The 21,521-nt window shown below is 41.3% G+C and overlaps 1 protein-coding gene across 1 annotated transcript in view; it reads right to left on the minus strand.

The window, feature by feature from the left end:
- Positions 1 to 21,144, minus strand: part of PCSK1 (proprotein convertase subtilisin/kexin type 1) — a 42,575-nt gene extending 21,431 nt beyond the window's left edge. The window contains exons 1-7 of the mRNA XM_012773841.3: positions 20,738 to 21,144; positions 17,438 to 17,542; positions 14,083 to 14,193; positions 12,069 to 12,215; positions 10,643 to 10,719; positions 4,477 to 4,565; positions 1,192 to 1,364 (exon numbers count right to left, since the gene is read on the minus strand). Of these exons, the coding sequence (XP_012629295.1) occupies positions 1,192 to 1,364; positions 4,477 to 4,565; positions 10,643 to 10,719; positions 12,069 to 12,215; positions 14,083 to 14,193; positions 17,438 to 17,542; positions 20,738 to 20,917 (882 nt within the window). The 5' untranslated portion in view covers positions 20,918 to 21,144. The remainder of the gene's footprint in view (positions 1 to 1,191; positions 1,365 to 4,476; positions 4,566 to 10,642; positions 10,720 to 12,068; positions 12,216 to 14,082; positions 14,194 to 17,437; positions 17,543 to 20,737) is intronic.
- Positions 21,145 to 21,521: the final 377 nt, after the last annotated feature.

Consider the following 21,521-nt stretch of genomic DNA (forward strand, 5'->3'; position numbering starts at 1 on the left):
ATGTATTATAAAGCACCGGACTCTGTCCCTGGGCCCTCTCTTGGCTGAGGATGAGCAGACGCTTTTCTTTCTTTCTTTTCTTCATTATGGGGATTCATAATCTAGCCTGGAGCACTGGCTCATCTTTTTCCACCCCTCTTATGTCACTACGCCTGCATCCTTGAACTAACTTCCTTTCTTTCTGCTTCAATCTTCTGGCTGACTGATAGAATGACAAAATCAGGCATTATTCAGATCTGCGTTGCAGCTGCATTAAAAGGACTCTTCGACTGAATGGAATTCATCAAGGCCGGCCTTTCTATGATTTTTCAATTTGTGCGCTCTCCAAAGTTTCTACTTTTGTTTCATCCTGTGGGGTTCAAGGCCTTAGAATCTGTGCAAGAATGCAGTAAACCCAAGCGGCAGAGCAACCCGGCCAAGGCAGGAGTATTCAACAGGCATGTGCAGAGCGGAAGGCAGCGTGCTTCTATATTTAAGAATGCATTTTCAGAGCATTTGAAAGAAGTCTGGGTCATAGTTTCCCGAGTGTAAAAATCCAAAAGCAGCAGGAAAATGAGAAAGGCGAAAGAAATGTCCAGAAGTACTTTAAAAAAAAAAAAATCCTAGACTAGGTGCAGCAGCTCACACCTGTAATCCTAGCACTCTGAGAGGCCGAGGTGGGAGGATCACTTGAGCTCAGGAGTTTGAAACCAGCCTGAACCCTGAGCAAGAGTGAGACCCCGTCTCTGCTAAAAAATTAGCCAGGAGTGGTGGCAGGTGCCTGTAGTCCCAGCTACTCAGGAGGCTGAGGCAGGAGGATCGCCTGAGCCCTAGAGTTTGAGGTTGCTGTGAGCTAGGCTGATGCCACGGCACTCTAGCCCAGGTGACAGAGTGAGACTCTGTCTCAAAAATAAATAAATAAATAAATAAATAAATAAATAAATAAATAAACAAACAAACAAACATAAAAATAAAGAAAATATCCTAAAAGTGATGAACTTCTGTCCGACATCAGACCCAAATAGCTAAAACTTAACCCTTAACTCTCACCCTTCTGAAGAAGGATTTGGCTCTCTAAGTGCATTTAAAATTTGTAAAGCACTTTGTTACGAAATTCACAGCCATTTCTTTCCATATAACCTAAGTGTTGTTCCCTTCTCATACTCAAATGGTCGGGTTTCATCTCATGTGGGTCTGTGTTGAGTATCTCACCTGTTTGACACCATACTCAAAAGCCTTCTGGGCTAGCCTGCCGGGCCCTTCCACCGTCTTCCCATCGTCATTGGGGCCCCAGCTCGCGCTGTAGATATCCACGTGCCCAGGATTGAATCCAATCGAACTGGCCTCGATAGCATCTGTCACGATGCCATCTAGCATCCTTATGCCTGAGAGACAAAACAAACCGCCTTCACACACAGGTTGATGTCAGTATGTACATGTAGAAAAGCACAATGCTGTTAATATTCATATTTTTAAAGGACTCTCAAAAGAGTCAAAAACAAAGCAACCACTGGATGTCCCCAATGCCTGTGACCCAGCTGCTAATAGCACGGAAGAATAGGACAAGTCCCTGGCCCCATAAGCTTTCTTGTCTTTTCTTTAGAGATAATACTATGCACTGAGCAAGCAGTTGTGACTTTTTTTTTGTCCCACTCAAGGCTCTGTTCCCAGGAGTACCCCTGGGATTGAGGCTGCAGGGGAGTAGCATCCTTGGATGACAGAAGTGGCCATGGTTGCTGTCAATTACAAATGCCTCCCCTCCCTCCGCTACCACCCCAACAAAATGACAGAACAGCTTTCAGAAAGACCACCAGACAGCCCTTGCTCAATGCACCTGCTCATGACTGCACCATGAATGGCTGTGGCCGAGTCCCTGCCACACAAAGGACGCTGGACAGGAAACCGTGCAGCTTGAAAAGATCGAGCCACAATAGGAAATGAGCAAATAGGGAAAGAACTCTTGTTTCTAAGCGCTGATTAAAAATAACCGAGAGGCCATTCTTTTATGTGTTAGCTAAGAACCATTTTCAAGACACACACTTCCTTTTCTCCTAAATAATCTCAAGGATGAAATCATTGCCATGGATTTCACTCCCAAGGGGGAATCATTTTTCATTAGGAGAAGGTAGAAGTGGTAGCTCTTTGTGCTTTCCAACAGGCTGTCGCCCATCATCACACTTGCGAAGGAAAGAGCCAGGAAGACAAAACAATTTGGACAGATACAGGCAGCTACTTGGTTATTTCTGGCTTCAGGCTCATAATGCAATAGAGTGCACAGACTTAGATTTTCACACTATTATTTACTATGGAGCAGAGGTAAAAGGACATGTCATTGACATGATCAGTGAAAGTTGTATTTGTTAAAACAAAATTGTTTAAAAATGCATCTGGAAGAAAAAAATTTCCAGCTCTGCTACTTACTAGCTGTGTAATGTTGAGCAAGCCATTAACCTCTCTGTGCCTCAGTTTCCTCAACTATAAAATGGGGATGATAATAACAGTTGACATGCATTGAAGATATTCTACATACAGCCACCATTCTACATATTCTATAGGCCTTACCTGTATGAACTCATCTATCTTCCCAACAACCATGTGAGGTGGGTGCTATAATTCTTTCCATTTTGTAGGTTGAGAGATTGAGACCAGAGAGGGACGGGGGCTTGCCCAAGGCCACAGAGCTTGAAATCAGGGAGCCTGGATTAGAACCCTGGAAATCTGGCACCCACATCCACCCTGTTAAGCACCAGGATGCAGTGCCTATAATGTGTTCTAGGGTAAATGATTGACATACAGTAGGTGACTAATAAATGAAAAGTATTATTAAAAAATGCATTTGGGGCTAGATCATTAAAAGGTAGCGTAATGAAAAAAAAAATCAATAGGTTCCAAAATCTGAAGACTTGTGTCTCAGTTCTACACTGCCACAAACTAGATTTTGTTACCTGGAAAGGATTTGTTCCATAAAATTTGGGTTTAGTGAAAAAAAGGTTGCCCTCAAGGATCCAGAAGGTCACATGTGGCCTCGAGACCACAGGTTTCCCACCCCTTAGATAATCGTCTCACAAACTACAGCTATTTAGTTCATCATGACTTAAAAAGTGAATTCTTTTTCTAATTGATTACATAATTTGCACTTCTGCCTTCATTTTCTTTAAATTAACAGAGCACTTTGAAGAGGTTGTATCAAAGGGATCAGGAATGACACTTAAAATCTAAAAGTGTTCTGTATTAACAAGAGATGCATTACGTATGCCAGGATGTATATCTATTTGATTCCTAAAAAGGAATACATTAACCAAATTCCAGGTTTGTTAGGCAAGGTTTCATGGAGTTTTATTGTAATCGACATGTTCTGAAATTGATCTTTTTTTTTTTTTTTCTTGCGGTTATCGTTTTTTGAAAGCCAACTAAACACTAAGTTCAGGGCATAATGCAAAAGCCAGAGGTAGGGATAGAGTAAAGAGAAGTCCCTGTGGACCCACTGTCCACCCTTCTCCATTGGGACAGGGACTGCATCAGTGGATTGTCTTGCCATCCCATTGGGTTTAGTAATTGTCCCAGTGAAGACACCAGCAGGAGGGTTGGGGGATGAGAGGAGAAGGAGGCACCTGTTTCTCTGGATCCTCTCAGCTAGTAAGTAGCTCTGCTGATGTACTCAAGTGGCTCTCTCATGACCACAACTTTCTCCCTTCACTTTCTATGACCTCCCCTTACCTTTGCTCCTTCAGGCCTAATGATGGTAACATCTGCCCACGTTTGGTAGCCCCTCATTGGTTTCCTTTAACTCTTATGAATGGTTTCTTTATTAAAATGTCCTCTGTTTTCCTAATGGGACTTACCCTGTGTTTTCCCCATAAAGATACTGACTAAAATAATTAGAAATTCTACACCCTTGCTATCAAAGATAATCTTTGTTTTCTTAATATAGCAAGTATGTATTTTCAACAATCTTTTGCTGGTGGCTGACACCTGTAATCCCAGCACTTAGGGAAGCCAAGACGGGAGGATTGCTTGAGGCCAGGAGTTCAAGACCAGCCTGGGCAACATAGCAAGACCCTGTTTCAAAAAAAAAATTATTTTTGAATCTATTCTGTGCTATGGAAGGAAGAACTTCTACAGAATTGAGAGAGAGGGAAAGTCTTCGCCTAAATTTACCTCCTCTTTCTGCTCCCTTAGCAAACACTCAATAACAAACCCTTCTAAATCCGAGCATAGAGAAAATGAGATTTGGTTTGAATGCTATTCAAAATTTCCATATTTTCTTTCCCTGCAAAGATGTATAGGCTATATTCAGCTATCCATTTTCGGGGAATCCATATCCATTGATTTGCTTGCAAGTCATGCTCAAGTCCTGTAGCAAATTTTACACGGAACTCATTTCTTCCTCTGGTTGTTGAAAACAAAAGCCTCCCCCACCCAGCCCACCCTCATTTACAAAAAGTGGTGAAAGCCTCACGCTAAAGCCCCAAACTACAGGAACAACCCTCTGTTTACCTCCAACTTTGGCATCGTACGCAACTCCAACCCCACACTTGAGATTATTGGCTTGCATGGCAATTTCTCCTGCACATCTGGTCCCATGTCTGAGAATTAAAAAATAAGAATTATAAAACAAAAATAAGAACAAAACATTTGTTTTCCACTTGCGTGAATCCATGGCACATAGATATATTTTTGTCAGTATTGTCGTGGTTTTCCTCCCATTGGTATTAGATGAATTTACTTTCAGATGAAAGGCACAGGTACTAGAGCCAAAGGGATGTGAGTTTAAATTCTGGCTTTTGCCATTACCTAGTGGTGTGGCCTTGGGTAACTTACTGATTCTGAAAGGGTTGCTGTGAAGCTCACATGAGATAATGTGTCTGGAGCACTTAGAATGGGCAGACAGAGAGTAAGGATCCAGAAGTGTCAGTGATTGGTAATAGTATAAGAACTCTGACACTAGAAACACCTTCAAAGGAATGGCTTATGCTGCATACTGCTTGGTAGTGAAGTGACTCCTCACCTTCCTCCCTAACAACTGCCCTGGCGTAGGTTGCTCTGGCCAGCCTCAGTGGGATAGAATAGAACAAAGGCCCTCTTTAAGCCCTCCTCCTCTTCTCTAACTACATGCCACACTAAAATGTCTGAGGATTATCTGGTATCAAGAGGAACTTGAGATATTCACGATACACCACAGACTAAGTGGTAAATGAGAATGTTCCTGTAACTCTGACTGAGGCTAGAAACCTGAACAAGATTGGTTTTGTAATCAGGAAAAGAGGGTAATTTATGGTTTCAGAGGATTTGGAAGAAAAATACATCTCCACAACACCAAATTCCACCACTAAAGCATCAATTCTGAAATTCTGGGAATGATCATTGTCTTTTCCCACCACTATCCATTCAGGAGGGCCTGTAAGTCAGGAGCACATTAATGTGAATTCATTTATTTCCTGGCTTTATTCCACAGTAGGAACAGCTGGGAGCAGTGTGAAGGCTGTTTGTGGCTTGGAGGAGCCATTGACCAGATATATTTATGTAGAGGATAAGAGGGGAAGGGTTAGCTCTGAGCAACAGTGTTGTCTGGCTACTTTTAGACTCTACCTTACTGGCCATCTATTAGTTCAGCCTAGCATGGAATATAAAATTCCTAAATTGGGCCATCCAGAAGAATTCTGTTTAGCTTCTTTTTCCTAAAGTAACAAAGGTGATTTCCTGGTCTCCTGTCACTAAATGATGTTCCTGCTCCTTCATGTTAAGACGGAATAGGAATACCAAATCAGGACAATATAATTCTCTTTAATTCAAGATCTTTCCTGATGCAGCAGATTTGTGCTGCTTCTTTGTATGCTAGCATTTCCCCCTTGGGGGAAGCAACCCTCCTTGATTTCTTGTGGTTTATTCAAGCATGGGGCCCCTCCTCTAGGACAGCTTTGAAGGATTGATGTAGATTCTGGGAGGAAGGACCCTATTCTTTCTTGGGAATCTCAAGCTTTACATTCCATGCAAGCCACATGGATCTCTTTCTGCCAGGCACGATTCTATTGAGAAGGAAGCTATGTGGAGGCCAGCAGCACTAGGAGATGGGGACAGAGTACTTGGCGTCCTGAGGACATACTTATTTGAGCTTCTGGATCTTGCCACATCTGAAGCTAGAACATCCCTTGAGTGACTTAAAAAAAAAATCCCCATGCTACTTAATCTTTGAGTTAGGATTCTTTCATTTGCAGCTGAAGCTGTCCTGACCAACACACCCATTCTCTGAGAAATGTGTGCACATTTGAACACATAGAAGGCATCTTATGCTTTGTTGATAGATTAGCCTTATTTGCCTTTGTAGAAGGAGAAATTAATTCAGTTGTCATCCTCTGAGAAAGTGCTTCCAGAAGTCACCCCTGCCTATATTTCTATTTATACAGGATGGGAGACAGGGCCCAGGATAGCAAAAGAATCCAGTGCAAGTCCAGCCTGAGCGAACAGAATCAACCTATTAACAAACATCCCCAGAATGGTATCTCTGTCCTAAAAAATGATGCAGTGTGAAACCACCTATTATTTCTCTCTCCTTGCAGACTAAGAACTGACTATTTCTAGTGAAAGTTGCGGTAGGATCATGCTACGATTATGGGTTGATGCGTTTTCCTTCTCTTATCCTCTCTTCCCACCTCCGCATAATGAGAAAAAGGGAAGACTATCAAAGTGTGTCTATGTCATTCTTTATAGACCTACAGCTCTTTTTCTTTCCTAAATGAGGTGCTGAGATAAAAGAACCCTCTATTATCTTAGAACAATAGTTGTAACTGGCATTTAAACAAATCGATTTTTTTTTAATTATTCCACAAGATAGTTTAAAGAGTACTATTATTTTGGTTAAAATACCCTTGTCACACACGCTATTTAACTAGAAAAATAATCTGTAATTGGTGTTGAAATACTAAATACAGATTCATGCCAGCTTAATAGTAAGAGTTACCTGCACTTTTAAGATTTTATTATTTAGTGATTCTTCTTTTGATTTGCAAAGGAGCATTTACATGTGGCTTTTATTCATCTCATTTACATAGTAATAAAGAACAGCAGCAATACAGACAGTTTAGAGATAATGCCCTTGGAATTGGGAGATAATAGGTCTGCAATTGCTATAGAGGCCAAGACAAAATGAGGCCATTCGTGTTCCAAACTTGAGGGATTTATGTCTGACAACATGCTAGGAGGGTAACTATATTTTTTATTATACCTTCTGATAAATGATAGGGATGCTACCTTTTAAATTATAGTCAAGAGGCCCCTGAGAGACAGTTGTTCATTGAGTCATTTTCAAATAGCAGATTTGGAATTGGCTTAGAAAATTGACTTGTCTCTGCTTCTGCTCATATTGGATGATATTATCCTTGTCGTGTTGATTTCTCACTGAAACACGGTCTACCTCAGTGGGTAAATGAGTAGCCTTGATCATCCTCCTCATCACTGTCATTGTCATTATCATCATCACCATCATAGCAAACACTTATTACCTTCTTTGTATGTACCAGGCATTGTCCAAGCCATATATATATATATATATATATATACACACACACACACACAGACATACACACACATATATATGTATATATGTGTATATAAACTCATTTAATCCCTATAACTTAATGTAGTAGATATCATTTTCCAAAGATGATAAAACACAAACACAAAGAAGTTAAATAATTTGCTCATGATCACTCAACTATTAAGTGGTACATGTAAGATTTTTTTTTTTTTTTTGAGACAGAGTCTCACTTTGTTGCCCAGGCTAGAGTGAGTGCCATGGTGTCAGCCTAGCTCACAGCAACCTCAAATTCCTGGGCTCAAGCGATCCTACTGCCTCAGCCTCTGGAGTAGCTGGGACTACAGGCATGTGCTACCATGCCCAGCTAATTTTTTGTATATATATTTTAAGTTGGTCAATCAATTTCTTTCTCTTTTTAGTAGAGATAGGGTCTCGCTCAGGCTGGTTTTCAACTCCTGACCTCTAGCAATCCACCTGCCTCGGCCTCCCAGAGTGCTAGGATTACAGGTGTGAGCCACCACATTCGGCCTGGTCCATGTAAGATTTGATCTAAATCTGGCTCCAAAGTCTGTGCTTGAAACTGTTGGGCTATGTCATGCTACTTTCCATTGCTATGTGGAATGTTCACAGCAGGCTGTGCTGTGGAAGCTCAGAGTTTTCAGGCACGGAATAAATATCCTTATATGGGCTACTTTCTTGGGGCTTTTGGAGCTCCCTGAATTGGGGGAAATTATACTTTAATATATATGTATATTATTATAAATGCTGTGCTGTGAGATTATCCTTTCTACGGCAAGGAAGCAGAAGGTCTGAGTCTTCCTTTTCATGACCAGAGAAACTCTAGAGAGTATCATTTCACCAAGCACTCGCCTACTACGCAGCCACCACGCAGTCATCACGCGCTTCGGAACCCAGGCCAGACCCAGGATCTCCCCGGGTAGCAGGCTGACACCTCTAGCTAAGTCTCTGCAGCTGCACCCATGCAGCTGGTAGCATAGCAGATTTCCCTCTTAGTTTTAATCAAGGGGGTAGAATATAAGTTGTTATTTTTACTATATTCTGAGAAGACTGCCCTCTTCTTCCAAGTACTTATCACACATTTGCTTGGGAAGTTTCTTTCAGAAACATAGGGAGCAGGTGCCTTGTCATCATTTTAGGGGACCAAAAAAAAAAAGAGGTAGAGACAGAGAGGAGTGAGTGATCCCGCCCCCGAGGTCACTCACTATGCTGGTAATCAGCAAAGCCATGACTGCCCCCCCAGGCTAACATGGCAAGGTTGTGCTCTGAAAGAACAGAGCTCTGTTCCTACTGGTCCTGCAGGATCCTGACTCAGAAATAGGGCAAAAAGGCCTGGCACAGTGGCTCATGCCTGTAGTCCTAGCACTCTGGGAGGCCGAGGCGGGTCGATTGCTCAAGGTCAGGAGTTCAAAACCAGCCTGAGCAAGAGCGAGACCCGTCTCTACTATAAATAGAAAAAAATTAATTGGCCAACTAATATATATATAAAAAATCAGCTGGGCATGGTGGCACATGCCTGTAGTCCCAGCTACTCGGGAGGCTGAGGCAGGAGGATTGCTTGAGCCCAGGAGATTGAGGTTGCTGTGAGCTAGGCTGATGCCACGGCATTCATTCTAGCCTGGGCAACAAAGTGAGACTCTGTCTCAAAAAAAAAAAAAAAAGAAGGCCCTGTTATAAGTTCCTGAGACACTCCCACTTTCCTCCAAGGGCGCCTGTGCCAGTGGTTCCTATTGTGTCATTACTGGAATGTTTTAATCTCTAAGGGGCATTTATGGTTAACTCCTTTACTCAAACCCTCCAAGAAATAAATGGTACTGAAATAAGTAGTATATTTGAACCTTTTACAAGCCTCCCCTTCTCCCCAAGGAAGCAATATACACCCAGAAGTTGAGGCGGCATCTTCTCTTCCCGGGGCTTGGTGGCCTTTTGAAGGTAGGAACCAGCCAAAGAAAGAAATAACTTTAGGTCAATTGGACTGCACTGGCCATGTGGGAGTTCTCAGAGAGAATGGGGGCGGGGCAGAGAGAGCAAGAGAAATTTGGCTGGCCTCAGTTGGGTAATAGTCCAATAGGCAGAGCCATCCAGAGAGAAAAGGGAAGCACTTATGTGACATCTACCAAGAGCTTTTAGTTGCTTTGCTCTTTCCATTTCCATCCGTAGCAGCAAGCCCTGATTTTGACCCTGGCTTTGATCTATTTTGGTGCAAGTCTCTTCTCCAGGTGGAGAAAATGAAGAGGAACATTTGAATGTGTCCTTGAAGTCTGTGAGAAATATCAGAATGAACAAAGATGAGTTCTGCCATGGGTAAGGACACTTTGAGGGTCCATATGCCTAGAGGGTGATGTTTCTTTGGAGCTAGGAGAAAGGGTTAAAAGTCTCTTGTCTCTGGGTCTTTCTTTGGCTTCTTGTTGTGGAAGGTCTGGCTGTTGACCTCTCTTATCACCCTGTGGCTGCAATGGAGAGAAAGTTAATCTAGGATTCAGATGCTGTCTCCTTTCTATTTCTTTTGTCTTTATACCGGTAGGAAATCTGGGGCGGGCTACTAACTGGTTCAATGCCCTGGACACTGTGTTGGATTTGGGGGGCAGATTTCAAGGGCATTTCTCTCGTCCGGAGTCTAGTTGTGCTCTTCTGGGAGAACTGGTGAGGGTGGTTGTAGCCACCATAGAAAGTTGCGGGCATTGTTCATATATATTATGTTCCATATACATATCTTTTTATCAGTAACATCAAGCATGTTGCTAATTTTAAAAGATTCATAGAAGAATTGTGGGGAAGTGGACTTAAAGTTTGTACTCTTTATGTCCCAAACATTCTTTCTAAAGGTACAATTATTCAGTAACACTTGAAGGGAGAATTTCATAACATAAGAAAGAGAATTTCATAATACAAGAAGTTTGATGGAAATATGGTTCTATAAACCAAAAGGAATATAAAAATATTACAGAAGCTTTGGTTTCCCTTTTAAAAGGAAAAAAGTACTGTGGTATGGATGGTGTGCATTAACATTTTCTGAGAGCTGAAATGTGGATCAAATTTATAGAATAATTTTCTCAAACAAGATAAAAGCATTTTAAAGTAGTTTACTTCCCCAAATAAACATTTACTCACTTATTCTCATTTGTGGGATCATATCGGGGAAACGGATCATGGTCATTATCATTAAAATCATAGCTAGCCTCTGGATCCTAAAGAGACAACAAAAATAACACTGTAGCATCATAAAAAAAAAGAAAAAATAAAAAAAGAAAGCAACACTTTCCAGCCTTCTACCCCTATCCCTTCCATCCTGGCTGATAGCTCAAAAGCATTCCAGAGTTTCTGGCTTAGTCACTGAATATTTATTATACCCACAAACCAGGCAGAGATGATAAATGTAGCAAAGTGAGCCGGTATCCAATTCTCAGTGAATATTACTAAAACTATGGTTTGTAGATGCTCGTAGGAGGTTAGAGCTGGAATGAATCAGTTTACTTAGTTCAACAATCTCATTTTTCAGATGAGAAAATTGAGGCCCAGAGAAGTTGAATGACTTAACTAAGGCCATAAAGCTTAGTGACACTTTGACCCTCATCTCTCTTATGAATATAGGTGTCGAGAGATGGCTGTGCGCTGGGACCCAAGTCCTTGGTGACCTCCTTCAGCTTCCCCAGGTACACTAAGTAAATGTGTAGCTTCAATAAAAAGAGTATGTTTGAAGTTCAAGACACGCTTTCAGGTCCCACTCTCTTTTCCAACCAGATTGCTACATTTAAACATCTCCCACATAGAAATTCTATCATCAATACTGCTACTTCTCAATGTTTTCCATATCTTTCAAAAATTCCTACTTGATACTCTGTGCTAATGTTTTCTGTTCCCTTTTCCTTTGCTCTTTAGCTTTCAGTTATAGCTGGGGAATGTTGGATGGGTGGGAGGCATGAGAAAGGCAAGGGACAATCTTAAGGATGAAACATCTGCCTCCCTGATCTGAGGACCTCAGATATATTATGGAGTTCATATTATATTGTGAGCTTCAGAAACAATGAAGCAAATAGTTTTCATTTATTCATTTTCCCATTTCTGGTAAACTCTTCCCTTCTCAACTTGGCCTATTTGCACTCTGTGCTATTCACTTTAAATTTGCATGGAAGGAATCACATTCACAATGTCAGGGATATTGACCCATACAAGATGTGAGGAGGAAGACTGAAAATGATCTCAGGCATCGGGCTTGATTTGATTACTTTAATGCTCCAAACACTGAGTGGTTCAGTGTCTCAGTGGGTTTTAATAACTTAATTGGCGTAGGTACCGCCCCTTCTTCTCCCAATATACATTCTTTTGAACAATCTTTGACCCCACTGAATTTTTTCAATGCCACTGGTATGAAGTAAGTTCATATGAGCTGGTGAGAGGGTGAGGGAAGGGACAAAGCATTGGCCCATTGTCCTAGGGGCTGACATTAGAGCAGCATGTCCTTGAAGGGAAGGAAAGCCCTAACTATGTATCTGCGTAGACAGCTCCCAAAGTCACAGGCAGGAGAGCCCAGACTTACATAATTGGCATAAATGTCCGTGTGATTCCACTCCAAGCCATCATCCAGCACAGTGATAACAACTCCTTTGCCCGTAATGCCTTTTTGCCAAACAGGTATCACATGAAGATCCAGCTTGGGAAGGGCTGCAGTCATCCTGGTATCTTGCTGGTAAAGAAAAGCAAGAAGCATTGGTACAATTATGATCTGCTTGCTACAAAGTGGGAATGTAAGCTCCAACCTGGAGACCCATCTTTCTTTTTCCTTGGATCACTCTACTTTTTAGAAAAGGGAAATTAGGTGAAATGAAAAATAAAGTTAAGCCAAATGAATCATCAGAGTGCTGCTCTTTTCCCAATTGTTTCAATGGAAAATCACTTGAAAGGATGAATCAACAGGGCTCCATCTCTTTGTACTACATGGCTTCAAAGAAGTTTAACACTGAGTTTCTTTCATTTATAATAATATACTTTTTATAATTTTTATATAAAAGTATATTATATAATATTAATATATTATATAATATATAATTTTTTATAATAAGGATCTTCATTGCCACACTGAACTCACATTGTATTGTCTAGTGCACAGTCATTCATGGATGTTTTAGAACTTTTCTTCTAAAAGAAGCAACAGAACCTGGAATGCTCAGGAGACTGATCTTGTCAGGAATTGCTATTTAATTTGGGGAGTAAGTATCTGTGAGGGGATATTTGGGGTTTTCCTTTACAGACAATTTTTCTGATAGTTACAGTGTGCGGGGCCATGCAGGGGAAGAGCTGGGTGGCAAGGGAACACAGATATAAGCACATTTCCAAGCATGTGAGAGAGATACAGTAGAAGAATGCCAGGTACCTGGTGAAAGGGTCAGTAAGAAATTTATAAGTAACAACCATCAGAAGTGTCAGTGTCAGTTTCCCAGGCCAGAAGCTGAATCACAGGAGGCTGGAATCTACACAGATTGTTGGCCAAAGCCTGAGAAAAAGACCTCTGTGTCAATTGCAGGAGGAATTATAGATTGTGGTTGTTAAGGATATGACCTCCGCAGCCATAGATTATGGTCTTGTCACTAGTAGCTGTGTGATTTCAGCAAATTATTCTACTTGCCAATGTCTCTGTTTCTTTATCTGTTAAATGGGCATAATTACTGTGCTGACATCATAAGGTAGTTGTGAGGGCAAATGAGTTAATTCACATCAAACACTTAGAACAGTATTTGGCACATAGTAAATGCACAAGCAATGTTAGCTAATGTGTTTATTTTGCTGCAATGAGCAAGTGCTTATGTTAAGATAATGGCAAGAGAAACTGATCACTTTTTCCATTCATTATGCAACAGGAGTGCCTAAGCCTTAGCTTAAGGTTGTCATAAAAAATTATCTTTTATAATAGTCTCAACAATAAACCCTTCTATTAACATGTAGCCCTACTATTAGAGGCTTAACATTAAAAATGAAGTGAGGACACCCTGAAGACAGACAGCAACACTTACAATTTCTCCACTCAATACCCACACACCAGCAAGTATTTGGTAACTATCTTAAAGGTAGATTGGTTTACATGTCTAGACATTTGCAATAGACTTTTCTTGTATTCCTTCCTTTAGCCTCTTGTAGAGATTCTCACCTGTATCACGTAAGAATTGTCATTCAGGGCTATATATACCAAATCATGTTCACTGTAATCTGTAATTTAAAGGGTTCTCAATAGTAACTTTAACCAAATGAGATTTTTGCCATGAGTATTGTTTTTGGAACTGCTATCCTACAATACTTGATTCTCATGAATTATCTTCCCAGATAAGCTTAAGGAGACAAAAAGATGACAATCCCTTCTCTTGTAACAGCTAAAGACCTCTGTTTCAGATACCCTTACCCAGCAAAACAGAAGATCCAGATCAAGGAAGGTCCCATCAGCCCTAATCTCTAGATAACATGGCCCTATAATAAATTTTCCATTATAAAAAAGGGTCTATTGTGCAGATATGACAATATAAAGAAGCCAGATGCCACACAGTCCTCCTATAGGTACTCACCAAGTACCATTGCTGATTCCACATCGGGTCATTGAAGAGATTTACCGCTGAGTCTCTCAATGCTGAACGTTTACTTCTCTCTTTTTCATACTGTTGTTCAGCCCATATAACCTATAAGTATTTTCATAGCAACAAAATCAAAAGTCAAACAGCCACCTCTGTATAATCATTTTCCCTCTACCTCCAGTACCCTTCCTGTCTCAGTTCAGGCAGCTCCACAGTGTTTTTGTTTGACTGCAGATCAAACTGGCAGCTCAGTGAGAAGAAGGGACTGCCCACTGGGGAGATGAACATTTCCTCTATTACAGCAAAGTGCACCTTTAGGGGGAGGAGAAGCAGTCAGTGAAATGATAATTCCCTCAAATTATTTACACTGTGGTTACAGTGGAAGCCAAAGTTCAATCCGCTTTCATCAGCAAATGGGCCATAATGCCCATTTTTATATTGAGGTTCTAGGGCTACATAGCTGAAAATGTGTCCACTTTAATGGAATGAGTCAACAAGCCGAGAAACTTCAGAGACTGCTGTTGTGGTGCTCTTATAGATTAATTTCTTTTTCTTTTCATGCAAAAGGTAGAAATTGCAAATATAACACAAGACAAGAATGTTTCTGTGTCTTTCCACATTTGAAACTCTGGCTCCCCTGTGCTTAAACCTTCTGTTTAAGAGTAGTTAATATGCAAAACACATCCAGGGTGAAAAATGAGCACTACTGACCATACATACTTACCATTAATTCAGTCTCATCTATTATGCAAGGAGATCTGACGATACAAAAATTACCTGCCGCACATCTATGGCATAATCCTGTAATACTTCAGGCCCTACAATACTGACAGGCTGCCTTGCAGTTATATTCATTATGAGATAATGCTATATTCTTATTTTGCTGGAAAACATAAACTATTTCCTACGCAAAACAGATTTTTTTCCTGTTGTATACATGATAATAGTCCAGTGTGTGGTTTGATATTGTTAATGTGAGAATACTCATGAATCAAATCAAAAAATAAAAACTGAAAAATAACTTACAACTAAAGGGTAAAACCACCCACTAAGACTGCCCTGAATTTTCAATTAGAAAATATACTGCAAACCTATTATAAACATTGGGAAGGACCTGAGAGCTAGAAATTAGTCACTATAATTTATTTTTAAAGTGCTTGTATTTTCAAGCTTAATTGTTTTGGCTTAAAATACCTCAATGCTTGGAATACTGCCTGCCATCTGAGTTGGTCTTTGAAAGCTGGCTGCTAGGGAACAAGTACTAATCTTTGAGGTAGAGGGTCACTTACAGTTGGAGATTTCATTAACAGACTTGTAAAGATAGACTACCACTGCATTTCACAGGGCTAATTTGAAAGAATATTATCCCCCATCAGACAAAAGCAATAAAACGAAAATCAAGAGCAATTTTTAGAAATGGAATGTAAGAAGAGGCACTCTGCAATCTGATCAGATAAACATCCAATTGTTGGAAACAGTGTTATGATTAATGTCATTAACTCAGAATCACATATTAATCTCTAGATGAGCAGGCCAAATGGAATAGAGAAAAATTGGTGGTGTCTTCCTATTATGTATAATAGGTATGATGTACTTAATTGTAAATCATACTTTTGAAAGAGCAAAGATCATCTGCTCCAACCTTCTACTTCAAGCTTCCATAGTTCCCAGGAATTTTCCTAAAATAAAATTATTCCTGGGCTAATTTTTATAGTATTATATAAACTCCTTTTTTTTTTACAAGGTTATACCTGTGTTAAAGAGTAAATTCTTAGCTCTTTTTCATTATGCCTCAGGATTCCCCTCAAAATCAACTATCAAAGAATGAACTATCATTTTTATGAGATAATTTGAGTAAGAATAACAAGTAGGTATGCTCCACTTAGTCTAATTTTCTCCTATGAAGATGAGAAGGGAGGTCAGTTGGACTTCCTTCTGCATTAACTTGAGGTATACATTTAGGCAGAGAAGAAAATCCTTCTCAAAACCTAGCCAGAGTTCTAGGAATTGTCTGTCTTTTCAGAACCCACATACAATAAGCCATCTGCCTTGGGGTGAGTAAGGGAAGACCTCACTGGACAAGAGACTTTTTAAGTAAAGTTCAGGGCCTCTGATTGGGTCTTCCACATCTAGCCATAACTCGACCAAAAGAGCCAGCAATGGGTGTACAGGAGCTGTAGAGTTACTGTCCATGGTCCTGATACAGCATTATTTTTCAGGGTGTGGTTGCTCCTTTTATGTTTGAACACTGGTGACCCAGGCCCAATTGTTCCTCATAATTTGCCTTCTTATTCTTCAAATTCTTTCAGTTATAGATTGAATAGAACAGCAAATTATTTTACAGGATTCATGAATTCCATGTACTTTTTACAATTCTATCACCTTTCTGTCACTCATACTTTTTTTTCCCCCTGGGAAGTGGAAAGGATATTTTTAATCCTCTCACCAAGAGAATCTCTCACTATAATTCTCCAAGGTGTCCTAGGCAACAGAAATCATATATAGAGATAGGCCAACCAGGATAAATTTCCTTCAGGATGGCACATTCTTGAGAAAAGGCAACATTGTATATGCAGACTGCAATATTACCAACGTAGTCAACATTTTCTATTAATGTGTTCACCAACCTTGAAAACAGACTTCAAAAATCAATAGGTACGTTAGCTATATACTCAAATTATCCCTACCCTATTTACATATATTAATTCTAGACATTTTCTGCTATTGCCTAATATTAGATCAGATAAACCAGGATGAAAAGAGATCAAACAGTTTGGATCAAACAATAAAATACTTATGGAAACATTTGCCTCATGAAGATGTGGATTTAGAGTTCTCTGGTAAACACTAGTTCCCTACTTAGCAAAACAAAATAGAAATGGTGGGATGTTTTTCAGTTACATGGAAATGTTATTGAAAGCAAGGTTCATGTATTTGTTTGGCATCCCCACATTGTTATTAAAGTGCTTGGTACATAACAGGTACACGATAAAAGCTTGCTGATTAATTGTATTGTCAACATTTTCATTAGTGCTGCCTCCTGATTTTCAAAATTCACTTTCATTGCTCTTAGACTGGATTTGTGAGCATACATATAAAATTAACTTTAGATAAATATAATTGTTATATCTATATATAAACCTCAGCTCAACCAATCCAATCCAATCTTGTTATTATTATGTGCAGTTATAAATTTACGGAAAGACATGAGAAACATTACAGTTAAACAATCATCACAATAAAAAAGAATCATATATCATATTTGCAAAATTATCTTCTTCTCATTAGAGATTATAAAGAAAGCAGATAAGTCAGGGTATTGATTTGAAGACAAATGCATAGCACTTACACGATCATCATCAGATAATCTCTTAGTGATATGAAGGGCACTCCTTCTAGACCTTCGGGGATGGTTTTTATGTTTGAATAAGTAGTGATTTTCAAGTGATCCAATCTACAAAAGGAAAAAATTAAAATAAAACCCCACTTTCCTAAACAAGTATATATGGGCCAGTTTGAAACCCAACTAAATTTGAGGCAGACAACTCTTATTAAGCCCATTCCCTCCACCTGAAATAACTTTTTTCTTCATGAGGAAGGAACTAATAGTGGCCTTGAGATGACCCTTAGGATATCATTGCTTAGGCTCACAGCATACTTGGGGGCTGACGATGCTTCTGTTTCACACATTTTGGAGGAACTACATTTGCTTCTGTGTGACAATATTGTATAGGTAGACATTTCACACACACAGAAATACTCATTTAGTCAAATGTCTCCTGTCAGACAACTATTTGTGGAAAGCAGGTAAACACCTGGGGTACTATCTATGGTCAGTGCCACATGTAACTAAAAGAATTCATTGTTACTATAAAATGTAGCCATTGGCTCCATAGTGATAACTGTTATTAACTACAATTAATGACCATTCGCTTTTCCACTAGTACAAGAGTTTCAGAAAAGAGCATGCTACATTTAGGACAAGTGTTCCATCTTAGGTGTCTATACTTCTCTAGGTGGCTATCAACACTTTTGGTCCATTTGAAACTATGTTCATTATTCTTTTAAGCTAGTGACTCTTTACTCAAAATAGTAACAAATTTGAAGCTACCAAATCCTCTAAATGCCCTGAATTTTTTAAATTAACAAACAATTGACAACAGTGTTGTTATTGTTGTTTTCTTTTTTCAGAAGAAGCATGTTCCTTAAATTTGTGGTTCTCAATTTTTTTAACAGAGATGCTTAGGCCAAGTTCCAAGTTTGAACCTCAGGGAGTGGATCTGCTATAAGCTGCAGGTGGAATTTGAGAGAGAGATCAGTAGCCATTGGAAAAGATCACCAATATTTATCTCTATTTCTGCTGACAACTGGTTTTGCTTCTTGTCACTACCTTAATCTTAGCTTTATCCTAAGGCCATAAGGAACTCAGCATAGTAATGCTAAATTAGTATAATTTTAGTAATACTAAGCAAAAGGAGAAATAAGCAGAACCAGGAAAGCACTATCAATCTTTTACAAATAATTATTATTCTAACAAAGTAACTTTTGTTAAGTTTTAGAACCTTTTTTAGTAATGTCATTTTAACTAAAAATGGCTAGAGGAAATATAGCATTGCAAATCATATGTAAGTACAGATAGTTTTCCCCCACTATTTTTTAAATGCTTTTTGTTGGCTATGCCAATCCTTTCCCCAAAGACCCTCCCAAGAACACTGATTTATTGTTTTTCACTTTTTGGATTTATGTTTATTTATTTTGAAATGAAGTTCTCACATTGAATGGTCCAGGTTCAGATACATGTCTGGGGCTAACAGGTGGGAAAAAGAAGAGGGATTTATTTTTTGTTCTCTCCCAATCTCCTTCTACACAGTTACCAGTGTTATTTACCCTTTCGGTATCTGCCCAAAGAATTAAATCCCTGTTTTCCCCCCACAGGACATACATGATTTCTATGATGCCCACAGTACCCACAAGCACAGTTCCATCTGCTACTCACTCTCACTCTCAAAAATTCCCAACAATTGCCTGCAGTTACCAGACTTACTACTAAGTTGCTTTCTGCCTGTTTCTCCACAAGCTGTTTTCTATGCCTGGAACGCCTTCTCATCACGTTCTCCTGGCAACCTCTGACTCTTCTTCCTAAATCCTATGCAGGTGTTTCCTCCTTTGGGCAGTTTTCTTTCACCTCTCCCAAATTCCCTTCCACCTTCATTCCTTCAATCAATAAACATTGAGACTCCAAGTACAACTTCTATCTTTACATAAATTGCATTCGTTTGCAATCCTCTCTTTCTAGGCCAGTCTCCTCTAGCTTCTGGATTCCTTGAGAGTGTTTCCCTTCCACCTCTTATTCCTCAGCCTCTAACACGGAGCCTGGCACAGAGCAACACCTGGGCAAAAGCAGGAGGCTCGGTTTGCTACTGGGACACTAGGAAGTCAATCTGCATTGACTCTCCTGCCGGGCACTTCAAACGCAGTGTGGCTCATAAAGTTGAAGGATGAAGCCTCTAGCAAGAGAAGGCGTATTCCCCAGCGGATTCGATCTACGGAATCGCCGACGCCCACGCCGATTACTCATCCGTGACTTCAGCGGCTTCTCAATCACCACCTCCGGGGGAAAAAACGCGCCAAAATGTTTTACAACTCCCTCCTCCCCCACTTCCAAGCTCCCCAGCTTACAAGGCAGGGGGCGAGGGCTTGATCCTGAGCCAAAGAAAAGGAAAGCTCTAGATGAGAAGTCACCTCGCCCCCCCGCAGTCCCCTAGGGAGCGCGCGGCTAAGCAGTCTCTCTCAATGCCTTCACGCTCCATGCCCCGCAAGCATTCTATTAACCCAGCCCCCCACTTGGATTGGCAACAGTTTCCATCATAAACTGAATCCCCGGGGAAAACGATTACGCACTTGGCAGAGGGACAAGAAAGAAATAGATCCTTTCCCCAGAGTCAGTTCGGTTGCTCCAGCAAAGTTAGGAAGCTCAGACTTTACAAGTTCCCAGTGAAAACCTGGAGCTCCCCAGAGAGGCGTCGGGATGAACCCGTGTCTTTTTCACCCACCTCTGCTCCCGCTAGCCTCCCAAGCCACTCCGCGGCCTCCCAACCTCCGGTCTCCAGTCCCTGCAGCTGACGCTCTCCCAGCGCCCCAAGGCTGCCGGCCGGCATCCCCGAGCCTGCTTGGCCCCTGCATCAGGACTTGGATCTGATGCTGCCATATTGAAAAGAAGGAAACAGCCGGCTCCTGACGCAGACCGCCTAATCGTCCTGGGGGAGGGAGCGCACTGCCTGTCCCCGGGGCGCTCAGTTGGTGAGAGCTTGAGTGCATCCCAAGTTCCCCCGAACAAGCGTGGAGGGATTTTTCTTCCAAACCGCGTGGGAACACCTTGCAATTCTAGAGCTGCCAACATTAAGAAAAAGCTCTCCCCAGCTGCAGCGGCTTCCTTCTGCTTGGCTGCGCCCAGCCCAAACAGTAAATAATGCAATCTTTCTCTCTCTCTCTCCAAGCTTGCCAGGGGCGAGAGCTGGAGAAGCTCCTTGTTCTTTACCGCTCCGGGCGCAGGAGAGTTGAACCTGGGGCTCCCACTTGGAACACCGCGCTACAGTCCCGCCAGTCTCCCCCGAGCCCCGGAAAGTTTCTTGAAAGTGGAACCTCTTACCTGACCCAAAAGGTCATAGCCCAGCTCCTCGGCGATGGCCGAGGCTGCCGCCGGACCCCCGGGGATCTCCGCCGCCCATTCATTGACAAACTGCCTCTTCGCTGTTACACTGTTCAATGCACACCAAGTGCAAAAGAGGGCGAAAGCGGTGCCCTGCAGAGTCCAGGCTCTTGGCTCCATGGCACACGCACTCGCTCGCACACAAGTGGGAAGGAGAGAGGGAAAAGAAACAAGACAGGAGAAAAGCCAGACGGATTCGCCCTTCCCACCCTCGGGCTCTGGAGCACCCCTGGCTCCCGGCTGCTGTGCGAAGAGCTGGGAGGCGCGCGAGGAGACTGGGCGGCGGCGAGCGCTCAGTGAAGCGCTTCGCTCTCCAGGCTGAGTGGAGCCCCAGCCCTTCCCAGCCAGAATGGAAATGAGTGTTTACACGTCAAATCGACGAAAGCCATCTCTTGACGTCAGATCTACCTGGACTAAGATCTGAATGGTATTCCCAGCGGGGTGGAGAAACGGCTAAAATAAGCAGCGAGGGATTAAGAAAAGGAAGGAACAGTTTGCTGGGATCAGTTAAGTCTGCTCACTGTCTGCCTATGAATTTTGCAGCCTTGAGAAACATCTTCACTTCTCAAAGAGGAGTGCCCCATTTGAATATAACCACCCAGAACCAAAGGCTGGGAGTGCAGCACGCTTTTCCTCCCTCCCGTCCCGTTTATTTATATTTACTTTATTATCTCGTGTGCAGGGTGTGTGGAGGATGGGTGGATAGAACCATTCTTACAATGGC

This window comes from Microcebus murinus, chromosome 11 (assembly GCF_040939455.1).
Source record: "Microcebus murinus isolate Inina chromosome 11, M.murinus_Inina_mat1.0, whole genome shotgun sequence".
In the NCBI taxonomy this organism is placed as follows: Eukaryota; Metazoa; Chordata; class Mammalia; order Primates; family Cheirogaleidae; genus Microcebus; species Microcebus murinus.